This window comes from Aulonocara stuartgranti, assembly GCF_965226115.1.
Source record: "Aulonocara stuartgranti genome assembly, chromosome: 9".
In the NCBI taxonomy this organism is placed as follows: Eukaryota; Metazoa; Chordata; class Actinopteri; order Cichliformes; family Cichlidae; genus Aulonocara; species Aulonocara stuartgranti.
In genome coordinates, this window is record NC_138960.1 from 816,337 (window position 1) to 833,441 (window position 17,105).

Consider the following 17,105-nt stretch of genomic DNA (forward strand, 5'->3'; position numbering starts at 1 on the left):
CTATCATTAGCTTACAGCTTGAAGTGTTTCAGGTGCTAACTACAAATAAAGACAAGATGATAGTTTATTAAAGTTTAATGAAGTTTGCAGATTGTTTCGGTGAAGTTTAATAAACTCCTTGCTATCTAAAATATAACAGGACACCGGAGTAAACTCTCGACCGTCTCACACTTCTGTTTAATCAGCTGTCTGCTTGATGTTTATTCAGCTGTGTGAAAACTATAACTTTAATCTCAGCCAAACCGATTTACTCAGCAACAAATAAAACACTGAAAAAAGCCAAACAATAACATTTGTAAGTTATCTAAGTGACTCATATATCATGTTTAACCTCAGTAGCGAAAGACAGCGGTGGGTTTGAAAACGATGTGCTGGGAGTCCGCTGTTCTCGCCGGCTCCACTGAGCCCTCTAGCTGGTGGGGAACAGCTGAAAACATCGGCGCACTTTTGCAAACACGGTGTCCTGATAAACTGAGCAGATGTTTGAGGTTTACACAGCTACATTCTCCCCTGAAAATATGTTAAACGTTTATTTTGTGACCCAGAAAGAGTAATAAGAGTAATATTAACACTAAGTAGCTGCCGCCATTGTTGGACACTGGAATTGGCTGGGCCGCGCTATGAATTCTGGGATATGGTGGGCCACGAAGGACACACCCGACCCACCCTTCAAATCTGGGGAAATGAAGAACGCATTTTTCGGCCGCGTTTGGGGGAGTCTTTGAATTTGGACAGGCTTCACCGCGTCGCTGCGAAGCCTGTCTTAAATCCTGCTACTTATTCCTGCATCTTTCTGGATCTTACACAGCTTCAAACGACGCGTCGACTATTAAATCAGTCGTCAATGTAATCGTGACTAGTCGACCAATCGTGGCAGCCCTAACAGCAACAAACATCATAATCGATTCAAAGTTAGCTTCCTACCACACTGTAACCATGTGACATCGTGGCCTAACCCTAACACTATTCAATAATTACTTGAACGTCACCCACCCTCGTCTACTCTACTGAGCGTCCACTCTTCTAGCAAAACTTCAACATTAGGAAACAAAACAACAGCTCTTGAATGGCACTGCTTCTCTGAGGTTCGTGCACCATTTCCAGCTCATCTGCTGCATTTATACATTTGCAAACATGCGTATACTTTGAATTCTGTATGTAGTACTGTGTACGTGGGCTAGTCTGCAGGAGATCGGTTTCTACGTCTCAAGATATGTCACGATTTTCATTACTTACTGTGCTAAAAATGGAGGAGGAAAATGGGAGGGAAGAAGGAAGGGGGGGAAGTGACAAAGCACCACCTCGTGCCCGTTAGGGTGGAGGATGATGAGTACTAGTGACACCATCCAATTTAGCTTGCTGCCTGTGCTCAGCTGTGTGCGGATGCTGCTGAAGCAGGAGTGGGAGCTGCATGGGTGTGGTGCTGAACAGCAACGTGGCACAGAGGTGGCAGTGAAGATGCTCTCATGCAGTCTACACTGTAATCCACAGCCACTCGTGGTCCAATTAAAATCAGACTTGCGTTAATGTGAGGATAACAAAAGAAAGAAGGACTGATGATGCTCCAAACGTGCAACATGACAAGCCTCCCGCTGAACAAAGAGCAGAAGTGCCTCCCCTTTGTTTGTGTCCCTGAGCCAACATATCATGAGTATATGAGGACCCCACGGGGGGCTTTAATGACCTCAGCTGAAATCACGCTTCCCCACTCATCACGAGCCTCTCTGTATACACAAAGGAATGTCACACAATGAAGCGCAAAGAACACAGATGCAGGTGAAGGCTGTACCTTTAAGAAAACCCTTCACCTGTAAGAGTCACGCGATGGTTTTAGCGACCACGATGTTTTTTTCATGAAAAACGAATAAAAATCTGGGCTCAACACTCGCGAGCACGAGCAGCAGTGCACGAGCAGCAGTGCACGCGCCTGCCCTCGTCACTAACCGTGCTGGCTACTTCAAAGCTGCGTTTCCTTAAACACTTCCACTGTAGCCGACTACGCTGCTGCAAACATGCAGCGGAGCGATGCAGCTCTGGCATTTACGCAGCAGCGACTTTTATTTACACGAGTTCCTGTTGAAAGTTACAGTCTGACAGAAGCTAACGGGCTAGCGTCTGCTCGTCAGGCAGAAAACTACTGAAGTCAACCAGCAAGTTACTCTTTAAGCATTTATCCACGTAGAATAACGGAGTTATTTATCAGACTCACATCAAAGGTTAGTAATGCTCCTCAAGATGAGTCCCGACCAGAACACTAACAACGCGTTTGAGATGGTAAATACAGATATTTACATAAATCCCAGCAGGAAAAAATGCTTGTTCCCAATTTCAATTAATGTTTGACAAAAAGCAAACAGCCGTCCGTGATGCGGCCAACTTTCTATCAGCCACACTCGGACTGTTCCTTCAGACGGTCCTGTGCTGGTCCAAAGCAGGGTCGGAACGGGTGACCAAAACCGAGCTTAGCACGCTGAACCGTCTCAGCGCCGTGTGACTTGTTGCTGCCTTATCCTTTCCCCCCAGACTATAAACATTCATCAGGCAGACAGCAGCAGACTGGCCGCAGACCCTACGCCATTTTAGTTAGACACAACCCGCTTCTTGGGGGTTCTTGAACAAAGAGCACTTCTAAGGGAAGCGAGTCGAACCAAGAGTGCAAGTTTCGACAAATACACGAAAACACACGCACATCTACTGTGTTCATTTCAGATCACTTACCATTATTTTCTTGTATCCTTGTCCCAAAAAGAAGGACGACCACAAAAAGCCGTACTGCACCCATCGTGGCTGCGAACCAGACTGCCACTCGACTGCTAACTTCTCCCTGCGCAGAAGAAGACGGCCGCTGATAGGCTGACGGAGCAACGAGCCCGCCTGGCCGGGACCTGCTCAGGAGTAGAGCGCGCTGATTGGCCAATGAACGTACGACACCCCGCCCACTAGAGCAACTGTAACGCGCCTGTAAACAAACCGTGTTCACTGCATTAACAAAGAATGTTATAATTCAGTTACATTTATATTACTTCAGTACTACACCGTGTTCGTATATTTCTAATAGAAACCAAACCATTCTTAGAGAATAGAATAATAAAGTCTTACAAAGGTGATATGTGCTTTTCTTTACACTCATTTCTCAGAGTTTTTATCTGATTTAGTGCAGACAAAATAATTATTGTGGGTGACTTTAACATTCAGAAAGAACATGTCACCAGCTGCTCTGTTAATATTAGCAGCAAACTCAAATAGCAACCAAACGGGTTTAGGGGAGGAAGACAGGACAAAGACTCTGTCGAAGAGAGCCAGCGATGAATAATTCCAAAAAATGTTATTGCAGATTTGTGTATTAACACATAGTGAGTGAAGAAGAAACACCCAGTGCATCATGGGAATCCCCGGCAGCCTACACCTATTGCAGCATAACTAAGGGAGGATGCAGGGTCACCTGGTCCAGCCCTAACTATATGCTTTAGCAAAAAGGAAAGTTTGAAGCCTGATCTTGAAAGTAGAGATAGTGTCTGTCTCCTGAATCCAAACTGGAAGCTGCTTCCACAGAGTAAATACTCTGCAAGTCTGCATCCTCTCCCTTTCAAACCATTCTGCAAACTCGGGCTCTGGTCTGACATACATTTCTGTTTTCTACAAATGGTGAGTTATGTTTGCATCACACAACAAATATTTGTATGTCCTGTATTCCTTTATGCTTTTTCAGTTATGACGATAGGGAAGGCTTTTTGCATTTTAAGATTTAAGTTGTAAATGCTTTGAAGGCTCAGTTGGTTGACTCACTTCATAAAAATACTTAATTAACAACTAGTAAATACCTGAATTAGCCATGAATTGCAAAATGAAATAACACATAAACCCTCATTTCATAATCTGTGCATGTATAAATGTGCATCTAAATATGTTGTTAAACATTTACTTGGACTTTCTAAATGGCTTTAAGAGTTCCTAAATAACTTGTTTGTAGTTTCCAGAACAAGCCATAAGAACACGTTAAAGTAAAACTATGTCCAGGCTGCAAACAGCTGCTGATAACAGAGCAATGAAGGCAGCATACATGATAAAGATGAGTGCTGGCCCCAGCAACGCAGCCATAGCTGGATCTTCAACAGCTGCAGTCAAAATTGCAGCTTAAGCTTATCAAAGGTTATAGAGTCCTGGGTAAAGTTTATTATTATTAGTAGTAGTAGTAGTATAAAAACAGCAAACACAATTAATTTAAAAAAATTTCAATGGAATTTCAAAACACATCCAACCTACAGTATCTGCGAAATATGTAGACAATTTGATTACATACAAAACATGTAGTATGACAGCAAAGACAAATTGGTCAGCTTCACAGAGTTGAGTGTTTCTTCTTTGATTGGTTAATGCTTACAAGTGGAGAAGCAGACAGGAAATGCCATTATGGACTTCAAAATGTGACATTATTGACAAACAGTTTTATGTCAAAAAAAGATGACATTTGTTTCTATTCCATCAATTTTGTAAAAAAATTTTTTTAATTAAAATCAAATATAACAAAACTACAAAAGCAAAACAAAGAAAATTGCAGTAAATGATAAACGGATTGGTACAGTGTTGGTCAAGTTACTTGAAAATAGCAATAAGTTACTAATTGCTCATTACTTCTCCAAGAAAGTAATCCTGTTACTTTACTAATTTGTTATTTTCAAAAGTAATTAGTTAATTTATTACTTGAACATGATACACAACCTGAATATGTAATAAAGCAATAGATCTTTCAGCACAGTTCTATTTTTTCTGCATAATAAATCATATAAAATGTAATCAAATGAAAAAGTCTATTTTTAAAACATGTTTTATTCATTTTAATCTTTTAACTTTATGCACATTGTATCAAACAAAAATTAAAAAAAAAATTTGTTTAACATTTAAACCTATTTTCTGAATATTCCAGCATATAAAATAAAATAATTTTTTGTGTTTACACTCACTCTTTCAAATAGATGAAAGTAAAACACAGCAGAAAATAAATAAAATCAACGATTCAGCAGCTCTGAGTCCTGTCGCTCTTAGATCTATCGTCTGTGTTTAGCAGGAGTGGGGCAGGTGGAGGTTTGCCCACAGTGGTGATGTCAGTGGGGGGATCCGGGGGTTTCTCTGTGAGTGTCACATTCCCGTGGCAGCGTGCTCGCTCAGATTTGAAGTTTAATTTTTCGCTGTAGAAACAAGCTTTCTTTCCACGCAGAGTGCACAGCAGACGCTGATGTTTTTGTCACTTTTTACGGACTAAAACTTAAAGTAATGCGAGTACTTCCACGTTTTAAACGCTGCATGGTCACACTCTATCCCGCGCTCCATATTGTTGATCTACACACGTCTGATGCTGCCATGGGCGCTGCACGCTCGTATGTCATTGTCATGAGACACTCTCAGTTTAGTAACGTAGCGTCCGTACAGGAATGTAACTGTAATGTAATTACTTTTTTGCAACAGTAACCCCTTGCATTACTCGTTACTTGGAAAAAGTAATTGGATTACAGTAACTCGTTATTGCCCATCTCTGCTGGTACAGCTAGGTCCATAAACTTTTGATCAATGACAAACAATTTTTTGAAAGGTTTTTAAATCATACATCTGCGTAACAACTGTGATGGTCTGACATTCAAGCGGTGATTCAAGTCCAGACTTCGAGCATCAATTCAAGAATTTTAATTATAAAGGACAATTTAATGTGCAGGAATTACACTACTTCAGCATCGAGCTAGTGCTACTGAACAGGACAGAGAATAAAGGAAATAACGTTTTATAAGTGGCAGGTCCTTTCAAATTCAATGCTTCTATAAACTCAACAAACAGAAAACACAGTGCTGCACAGTGTGTTGCTAGCTAAAGCTACAGCTGTGGTGATCTCCAGAGAAAGAAAAGAGTGTGAGATAACTTCACTCAGAGATGGAGAAAGATATCAGAAAGACAGGACAGGAGAGGAAGAAAAGCAGTTATATTTGTATAGATTTATATTATTGAATACCAGTGTTGGTCAAGTTACTTGAAAAAAGTAATCAGTAACTAATTACTGATTACTTATTTTCAAAAGTAATTAATTACTTAGTTACTTAGTTACTTTTTAAAAACACGATTTACAACCTGAAGAGGTGATAAAGTGATAGATCTTTCAGCCCAATTCTACTTTTTCTGCATAATCCATCATACAAAATGTAATCAAATGGAAAAGTCTCTTTTTTTAAACTTGTTTTATCAGTTTTAATCTTTTAACTTTATGCATCAAGCAAACATTTAATTATATGCAACATTCTCTGACTTGAATAAATTAGTTTAACATTTAAACCTATTTTCTGCACATTCCAGCACATAAAATAAAATATTTTTTGTGTTTACACTCAGTCTTTCAAATAGATGCAAGTAAAACGCAGCAGAAAATAAATAAAGTCAAAGACTCAGCGGTCCTGTTGCTCTATTTTCACCTGTAAAGCAGGACTGCGGTAGGCGGAGGGTTACCCTGGTGCAGGTGTGCCGCGGTCAGTGGAAGAATCCGCGAGTTTCTCTGTGAGTTTCCCATTACGTCGTAGCTACTCGGTGCTTGTTGGAAGTTTAGGGGTTTTTTCGCTGTAAAAAGAAGTTTTCTTCCCACGCACAGCGGACACTAATGTTTTTGTCACTTTTTATGGAATCAAACTCAAAGTAAGGTCAGTACTTCCACGCTTTAAACGCTGCACGCTCATACTCTCTCTGCACTCGATATGTGATCCATTGTTGATCTGCACACAGCTGTTGTCACGAACGGCGCACTCGCTTACGTCACTGTCATGAGACATTCTCGCAAAAAATCACGGTTTTAGTAACGCAGTAATGCAGCGTTCCTACGGGAAAGTAACGGTAATCTAATTACTGTTTTTGCAATAGTAATCCCTTACTTTACTCGTTACTTGAAAAAAGTAATCAGATTACAGTAACGCGTTACTTGTAACGCGTTACTGCCCATCTCTGTTGAATACTGTGATGTATGTAGGACAGCATGGTGGTGTTAGCACTGTCACCTCTGTATGGAGGATGTTGTCCCTGTGTTTGCCTGGGTTCTGTCCATGTACTCCCGCTTCCAAAGACATGCAGTTAGTGGGGTTAAGTGGGGATTCTAAACTGCCCATAGGTGTGAATGTGTGTGTGAATAGTTGTCTGTTTCTCTGTGTTAGCCATGCGACAGACTGGCGACCTGTCCAGGGTCTACCCTGTCTATCACCCTATTGTGTCTGAGACAGGCTCCTGCCCATTTTCTTGCTGAAGCATCCACCCTCATTTTGTCTGTATCCTCTTAGTAGATGGCAAGAGAGTTTTATCAAGAATGTCTTGGTATATTTTTCTATTTATCCTTCCTTCAGTTATATAAAGTGTACCAGGGCCGCATGCTGACAAACAGCCCCACACCACGATGTTCCTACCTCCAAACTCCATGCCTTTTGAACATGGTGTGTACTATGGCATCAACTTTGGTCTCATCTGACCAGAGCATACTCAGTATTTTACAGGCTTAAGTAAATGTTGTTGAGCAAACTGTAAACGTGCTTCAACCTGCATTGGAGTTTTGCGTAGTGAACATGCATACAGTGCATTACTTGTTGTTTGAAAAAATTGCTGATTCCAGGTCTGTCTGGAGCTCTCCACACGTGCTCCTTGGCTGAACATTTTTGATCATCTTTTTGTAGTCCTCTGTTTGAAAACTTGAGGGAAGCAACTCGTCATGGCCAGTTTATGGTGAAATGATGCACCATGGCCCAAGAGAGACTGTATAGTGCCATGCCAGTCTTGCTTGTAATGCGCTTGCAGGTGCTCAGATGAAAATGAAGACACACTTTGACATAACATCTGTTGCACTTGTAACCCTACTTACAGTTTATTAATAAGAACAACTAAATGACATAGAAACTGAAGTGAGGAGGAGGTAAGTGACGGACAAGGTAAGCGACTCATGTTGTAACTGACGTCAGACGCCGGAGATTTTGGCGGAAAATTAAAGCAAATGGTAGTTTAGATTTGAACAAATTCATTTAAGCTTCAGCATTACCAAATACACTTATCAATTGTCTTATAACTAACAATATTTGTCTAAATAATCTCCAACACCCTGGAGAACAACGGGGAGAGTTTAGAGACTCTCCAAGATTATATTGATCAGTGCTTTCAGGATCTCGTGATGAAGAAGACCCAGTGTGCAGCTTCCCCGGCCAAACCTGAGACGCCGTCGTCGAAAAGACAACGCCCGGCTCAACATCGCCAGCCGGCAAAGATATTGCTGACATACTGGAGTCAATCAACAAGCGATTGTCCAGTTTCGACGCAAGGCTGTCCTTGGTGGAGATTCTTCACCGAGAATTTAAATGCTTGCGAGAATCCCTGGAGTACAGCCAGCAGCAGGTGGAAACGCTTGCTGCTGAAAATGCCACGCTAAGGGAGTCGGTGAAATGTCTCACAGATAATGTTACCCAGCTCAATAGAGAAAATAAAAAAATAAAAGAAACAGTTATCGATCTACAAGCTCGTAGCATGCGTGATAAGCTGGTATTTTCTGGTATTCCAGAAGCCGCTGGAGAGGACGTGGAGACCACGGTAAAAAGCTTCATCAAAACCCACCTGAAGCTGCCGGAGGACACTGTGAAGAACATCGTCTTCGATCGGGTACATCGCCTCGGCCCCATTCGGGCTACGGCTGGGAGACCACGTCCTATCGTGGCCAAATTCGGCCACTTCAAACAAAAGCAACATGTGAAAAGCCGCGGCAGGGAATTAAAAGGAACGGACTTCAGCGTGAACGACCAGTTCCCCAAAGAGATCTTGGAACGACGCAGGGTCCTCTTCCCAATCCGACGCGGCTTCATCCAGAAGGGCTCCCGCGCTGTCATCGCTGTGGACCGTCTGTACGTGGACGGACAGCTCCACCGCGACCCCGACATCACTCCGTGGCTGTATTAACCTCACACCAGATAAGAATCAGCTACACCATTTCCCTATCCACTCACACTAACTTGCATTAACATCTGTTTAACTTACCAGCATCAAATCGCATCTTAAAGTGTGATTTCATAGCAGAATTAACACCGTCACTCTCCGTCAGTGATTTAATTTGAATGTTTACGTTTTGTTTCTGTTTTTTTTTTCTTCTCGTTTTTTTTTTTTTTCCTCCTCTCTTTTCCCCCTCTTGGTTTTATGCTGCTCACCCCTGTCCTTGGTTTCTTTCTTTATTCCTTTCACTGCCTCGATCACCTGCTTCGACACTCATCCACAAACATCCTTTATTTCGACACATACGCACCATGCGCTCAACGGCAGCACATTTACATCAGTCAGACAGCGCACACAGTCATATAAGATACACACACACTTAAGCCAAGCCTACTCATATTAGTAACTATGCATACACAAAGTCAGACTCAGGGAGTATCTCGCCACACATTTTTTCTCTCTCTCCTTCTCTTTATTTATGAACAAGTGACGTATTCTCTCCACCTGTCTAAGCGACGCACACAGCATACATCCCTAGTTATACACAAACATCTATGGGTGCACTGAGGTTCATTACATGGAATATAAATGGAGCTGGCTCCAGAGAAAAGAGGTTAAAAATATTTAACCAACTCAAAAAACTACAGGCAGATGTTGTCCTTTTACAAGAGACCCACAGACCTCTTAGAGGTTCGAATGAACTTAAAACACCTGAGTTTCCTAATGTGTTCTCAGCTTGTTATAATTCTAGACAAAGGGGAGCAGCAATTTTAATACATAAAAATATTAATTTCACAGTACTCGATACAGTTATAGATCCAGAGGGTAGATTCTTAATCATTAAACTATCTATACTTGATAAAAAGCTATGTATTGCAAGTGTATATGGTCCAAATGTTGATGATCCCTCATTCTTTCACGGTTTTTTCAGTGCACTCTCTGAACACTTAGATGGCACACTTGTTCTTGGAGGCGACCTCAACCTTGGACTAAATGAAGACATGGATAGGCTCAATACAGCGGGAACTCAGCGTAATTGGCAGTCCACAAATATAATCAAACAGTATATGAGCGACTTGCATGGCGCTCCCTTCACCCCACCAGTAAGGAATATACTTTTTTCTCAGATGTCCATCACTCCTACTCTCGTCTGGATTATTTTTTGGTCAGCAGCTCACTGCTGAACGACATTTCAGACACTGAGATTCACCCTATAGCTGTCAGCGATCATGCTCCTGTATCTTTAACACTAATGCACAAGAATAATACTACGCCAAGAAAAAACTGGAGATTTAATATATCACTACTTAAAGATGAAGACTTTATTAAATATTTTTAAAAAGAGTGGACTTCATATTTGGACTTTAATGACACTCCCGAAACATCAGCTTCTGTTCTATGGGAAGCAGGGAAAGCTGTGATGAGAGGTAAAATAATTTCTTTCTCATCACATAAAAAGAAAAAAGAAAACAAAAATATTCAGGAATTAGAAAAAAACATCAAATCACTAGAAGAAGCCTACGCGTCCCACCAAGATCAGGAAACATTGAACAAAATACGCAAAACAAAACGAGAATTAAATGAGATAATTGATAAAAAAACAAAATTCTTAGTACAAAGACTACGCCTACAAAATTATGAACATGGTAATAAATCCGGTCAATTTCTAGCAAACCAGCTAAAAATAAATAAAGAAAAAACAACTATATGTGCTGTTCAAGATTCATCTGGGAACACATTATATGAACCGATACAAATAAACAACATTTTCAGGGATTTCTATAAAACGTTGTATTCACCACAAATAAACCCATCTAAAAAAGAAATTGATCAGTTTTTGGACAACATAACTCTTCCAAAATTATTGGACACTCAAGCAATGGCACTGGATTCACTACTGACACCAGGTGAACTCCAGGAAGCCCTGATAAGTATGCCCAATAATAAGGCTCCAGGTCCAGATGGCTTTCCTGCAGAATTCTACAAAGAATTCTGGTCGATTCTAGCACCAGTTTTCTACAGAACGTTGTTGGAAATTAAAGAAAAGGGCAGACTTCCATCAAATATGAATTCTGCAAACATTAATCTGCTGCTAAAACCAGGCAAAGACCCTGTATATCCCTCAAGCTATCGTCCAATATCCCTTATAAATGTAGACCTTAAAATAATCTGCAAAGCTCTCTCAAAGAGACTGGAGAAAATAACCCCCCTCTTAATTCATCCTGACCAAACTGGTTTCATAAAAGGTAGGCACTCATCAACAAATACACGCAGATTACTTAATTTGATAGACTACTCATACAGTAAAAACCTAGAAACTACAATATTCTCTTTAGACGCAGAAAAAGCATTCGACAGAGTTAACTGGAAATTTCTATTTGCAACTTTACACAAATTTGGTTTTGGATCCTCTTTCATAAACTGGTTAAAAATATTATATAATTCCCCAACAGCTTGTGTTAGAACAAATGACCAGACATCCTCCAGCTTCTGTCTCTTGAGGGGCACCAGGCAGGGATGCCCACTCTCCCCTTCACTGTTTGCAATTTTTATTGAACCACTAGCAGCAGCAATCAGACAGAATTCAGTAATTAAGGGCATAAAATGCAAGAACGTGGAACATAAAATCAGCCTTTATGCGGATGATGTGTTACTCTTTCTCCAAAATTCACAAACCAATATCTCTGGGGTGATTGAATTGATAAACTCTTTTGCAAGAATATCAGATTACTCAATTAACTGGTCAAAATCTACAGTCCTACCGATTAATTGCTCCCTCCATAATTCCTCTTCTACACCACTGCAATCGGGAAATATAAAATATTTAGGTATTAATGTTTCTCCCAAGCTTGCAGATCTAACTAAATTAAACCATATCCCACTTTTAAAGAAGGTAGAAGATGATCTGGCTAGATGGAAATGTCTACCCATATCACTCATGGGAAGGGTTGCCGCTATAAAAATGATGGTCTTACCAAAAAGTAATTATTTATTCTCAATGATCCCAACTAAACCGCCACAAGATTGGTTCAGATCTCTAGATTCATGTATGTCCAAATTCCTTTGGAAAAATAAACCCCCACGTATAAGCTTAAAAACACTACAAAAGACCAAGGATAAAGGAGGACTAGAACTGCCTAACTTTCAGCACTACTTCTTAGCCAACAGGCTTCAGTTTATCTCAGGATGGCTAAAACACACCCTCTTAGATGAACCTTGGCTAGATGTAGAACAAGCACTCTGCAATAATCTAGAGATCTCAGACCTACCATTTATCAGCTCAAACATCCAACGACATGAATGCTTTAAAAGCATCAACATCAGCTCTTCTCTGACAGCATGGTGGAGTTTCTAAAATTGACGGCGTCTTCATTAATCCCATGCAAACGTACACCTATCTGGAACAACCCTGACATATTACAAAACAATAATATGATAAACTTTTCAGATTGGAGTGGTAAAGGAATTAAATATTTAGAACATATACTAGAAGGAACAGAATTGCTTTCATTTGACGGACTGGTTACACAATATGGGATCAACAAGAAAAGATTTTTAGAATATCAACAAATTAAATCCATAGTAAAAAAGAAATTTAAACCGGGTCAAGTTGAACTACAAACACCACCAAGTGTGGTTCAATTTCTTACTCTTAAACCCCCCAAATTACTATCCAAAATATACAGAATGCTTTCTAAAACAGATGAATCAATATCACTTCCTATTGCAAAATGGGAAGCGGATTTATCAGTTAACTTAGACCTAAACTTCTGGTCTCAGATTTGCTTAAAAACCTTTCATCTAATTAGAAATCCCAGTCTTCAATTAATTCAATACAAAATACTACATAGAGCGCACTATACAGGTCATCGGATGTTCAAGATGGGCTTTACGTCTACCAACAACTGCTCACACTGCCAAACCAATTCACCGGACAATTATATCCACGCTCTTTGGTTCTGTCCACCAGTTCAGAAGTTTTGGCGCGAGATATGTGAAGACTTATCGAAGTGTCTGAAATGTAACATTCCAACTTCCCCCTTAGTGTGTTTGTTGGGCAGCTTAGATAATGTCACTTCAGAAAAGAATATCGCCCATATGGTTTTCACTGCCCTATGCATAGCCAAGAAAACAGTCCTCATGAACTGGAAAAATAAAAATAATCTTAATTCTAACCAATATAGAAATTATCTATTAGATTACATTAGTCTTGATACAGCCTCTGCCACCACATCAGATCAATTGCTCTGGGCTCCTTTGATCAGCTCCATCACCTAGTGGGGGTGGGGGGGTCATAGTTTGGTCCCGCCTTCACTGTTGTGATTGGTGTGGGGGTAGGGACAGGCTTAGGGCGTCGGGGGGTTCCCCGGAGGCATTTTCCTTGGGGGGCTCAACCCGGGGTAGCGGTCATGTCCGGTTAGGGGCTCTGTTGGCTCTCAGGTGACTGTTTCCTCGTGGATGCGTGCAGCGGGGCTAGGGGAGGGTCTGTGCTGACGGACGTGGGTTACTGACCTGGTAGCCTGGCTGCCCCTGGGTGGGTCCGGGATAGGTGTGAGGTTCTGGGGGCGCTCCATCTCTGGGCTGGGGCCCTGGCCGGGCCCCAGGGGCTTGGGTCCTGGTTGGTGTGTTGCCGCGGTTGTGGGCGGGTGGGTGCAAGGGGGCCCAGCCCTGGCGCAGGGTGCCGCCGGTGCGTCGAGCCACCTGGGGGGCTCTTCAACTGGTGGGGGAGATTGTCACATCTTGCAGGAGCTTTCCTCTCTTCAGGAACTCTCTCTGCAGGAAGGGGAGATACAGGAGAGGTGGAGGAAGATCTCAGCCTGGGCGTCTATTGGCTTATGTAGTCTGGAAGATGAGTGGATTGTGGGGTGGGTGCAGTTTTCTCTGTGGTGGGGTTGGGTGGACTGTCCCGGGCTCTGTGGGGCCGGGAGGCGCTGCTGCACTGGGCCCCGGTCTGGATGGGCCTGGGCCCCCTTTCCCTGGCGGGTCGCGGAGTATGGGGGTGCCTACTGGGGTCAGCGGTGGAGCTGGCCCCAGGGAGGGGTCACTTGCCCCTCCCTTCCTTCCCTCCCCATCTCCAGCTGCCTCCCTCTTCCCGCTCCACCACAACCACCCACACATGCAGGACCTTGGAGTAGGGGTATGTCACCAGGGTGCAGAGGAGGCTACCCCCCCCCCCCCCCTGTCCCCTTCTGGCTGCCTCTGCCTCAATTTTATCCCACAACTTAGACATTCACATTACTCACACTCTCATTACACATACATATAGGATCTTGGGGGTGGGCACGCTACACGGACTCCAAAAGACCATCAGGGTGTACACCTCACCCCTGGCGTCGTTGCCCACCTCTCAATTTTAAATACACGTAGACATTGAGGGCTAGCAGGAGGGACCATGCGCTTACCTGCTGCTCTCTGGCAGGTAGCTCCATGCCCTCCTGGGTTTTAAATGCACCTTAGAACACACATGCATCAACACTACATATGAGCGGGTGGAGGGAGGTTTGGAGTCTTCTCTCACGCCCATTCTCTGCGACCTGCTGGAGCGGGGGGGCTAGGAGGAGGAGTTGGCCGTCCGACTGCGGTCTGGAGTGTGGGGCCTCCCTGCTGCTGCGGAGTCGGGGTGGTCTGCCTCTCCCCACCGCAGGGAAAAGGGTAACACCACCTGGGTCTGGGTGCAGTTCCCCCCTCCAGGGGCAAGGGTACCTAGACCCGGTTCGTAGAGTACGCTTGGGGAGTGTGATTGTGTGTACAGCGTCTCTTTATGTCTGTCTCCACGTTGGTTGAGTGTGGAGTAAGTGCATATGAGAGCATGAGGGTGGGAATGGATGTTTGTATATGTGTGTGCCTGTATGTCTGTGTCTATATGTCAGGTTGGGTATCAGACGCCACCTCTCTGGGGACATCTCAGGCCCTCCAAGGTTTGGAGGTCTCTCTCCCCCCACCACCACTTCCCCTGCCAGTGGCGGACTCCCTCAGACGTCGGTGCGTTGGTGGTTCTTTGTGTCCGGGGGTGGGCGTCCAGGTACACACCGGCTCACTCCTTGGCGGCCGCTTATCGGGGCCTGGAGCCTGGGGCTCGCTCGGGCCACTTCGAAGGTGGGGTGCCCCCGGCCTCTCGGCCTGGGGCTCGGTCACTCAGGCACAGCTGGCGTCCGGCGGAACTCACGGGCACGTCACTGCAACTCCCCCTGGCTTCTGCTCCGCGGCTGCTGAGTGAGCCCTCATCTGGGACTCTCCTCAGCTCTTTCTGGGACAGTGGCGCGGCTGCCCCTCTGTTGGTCTTCCTTGGTCTCTTGTGTTCTGGGGGCCTCTGGATGTCTGGAGTTTTGATCTCCTCCATACCTGCTTCATGCCCTGGAGGACGGGGCTGTGGCCCCCCCACACCCTCTAGCAGATTATTACATGAAGGAACCTTTTAAAAACAAGCGCGTCCATGCTCACAGGTGTACACATGGGTGATCACACCCACAAACTACACCCTTTTTGGCTCCTACCTCAAAGCACACTGTGTTCTGTTGATCTTATGTGCTGCACAATAATGTTTAATATTTAGTATTTACTGTCATATTCCCATATATCATTGTGATGTTGTTTATTCTATTACTCTTGTTCTCTTCTGCTTGTTTTCTTTTTTCTTTCTCAGCAGGTGATCCAGGTGATTGATATATGCATTTTTTTTTCTCTGCCCATTCTGTTGGTTTTTGTCCTTTGCCCTTCTCCCCCGTCCCTCTTCTCAGCTGTTTCTCTTTCCCTCTTTCTTTCTCTCCTCCTTTCCTACAGTCAAGTCTGTCCCGTATTCAGTAAATGAAAATAAAATAAACAATAAAAGGTGAATCAAATGGACCATTATGGCTGGGATGGTCAATTTGGTAAAGTAAATCCGTTGGGCATCTTTCTTTGCCTTTAGACAATAATTCTGATGCAAAAGAGCCAAACGGGACAGGCAAAAAAAAATAAAATAAAAAAATAAAAAAAATAAAAAAATAAGAACAACTAAACTGTCACTAGGCCAACACCAGAGAATCTGGGATCGTCAGGAGCCCAAGGCATCAATAAGGAAGAACCACACCAGAGTAACAGTGCACAAAATTGTATATTTGAAACACTGCAGCTGCCAAGAAATGTACTTAACACAATAAAATAAGTACAAACTATTTTCCCGGTAATAACAAACTAAAATAAAGTGCGTGCTTACAGCTTGCCTCTTGTAACAGCCACTATGGTGTGGTGTCCCTTTAAGACACCCAAGTCGAGGGTTGATTGTGTCATCAGTTTGTGCCACTGCTCTCTCTCTGTCTCTGTGATTGTGTGGACATGTGCTTGCACGCTAGTGCATGAGGAGGGACGGATTTCATGTTTTACCTCTCCAGACACCTTTGTTTGCAACGTTATGGGTTGTACGAACACTGTGCGCTATGTTTGTTAAGCCGCAGCCGTTCAACCGGGCTTTTATATGGTTGTTGAAGAAGGCGTATTAAAGAACCACCGTGGATTACCGATACCAGCGTGGGTGTGTGTTCTTCCGACTAGCCTGCTAGGTGTTTTGCCGCCTCTTCTCAACCACACAACACAACCCAACGTTACACTCTGAGTCAAATGAATAAATGAATGTTTGATAACTGATGGATGGTTGGGGCCGGTCTGTGTTTGTCTAATTGTTTGATCTTCCACACTCCAGTGAAGAAGGAAATTTTGAAGTCCTGCAGGTATCTTCCCCACCATGTCATGGGAACGAAGCCTCAGCAGTCTTATCTACTCTTGAGTTGGCTTGCCATCCAGTTAACTGGAACTGTGGAATCACTACTCGTCAATGGAGGCTTGCTTCAGACTGGTTTTCGTCTGTTGAGTCATCATTTACCAGATAAAATAAAAACCTGACTGATGAACAGGGTGGCATTCGGAACAACAAACAACTGCAGCAGAGTCACTTGGAACTCCACCCACATAGCAGACAGGTCTGGCCCGGAGCTGGTGTCAAGTTGGCACTGCTGGCATGGTAAGTCGTATACCATCCAGATATGGGTGAGGCCTGGTGTAGACAGCACTGTTCATGTGATAGCATGCTACATCTGGCCTGATTGTGGTTTGGTTTATGTCGCCCAGGCTCATAGGAAACATGTCTG

At 43.3% G+C, this 17,105-nt stretch overlaps 1 protein-coding gene across 1 annotated transcript in view; it reads right to left on the minus strand.

Moving 5' to 3' along the window:
- Positions 1-2,821, minus strand: part of tgfbr1b (transforming growth factor, beta receptor 1 b) — a 40,996-nt gene extending 38,175 nt beyond the window's left edge. The window contains exon 1 of the mRNA XM_082545795.1: positions 2,719-2,821. Within this exon, the coding sequence (XP_082401921.1) occupies positions 2,719-2,782 (64 nt within the window). The 5' untranslated portion in view covers positions 2,783-2,821. The remainder of the gene's footprint in view (positions 1-2,718) is intronic.
- Positions 2,822-17,105: the final 14,284 nt, after the last annotated feature.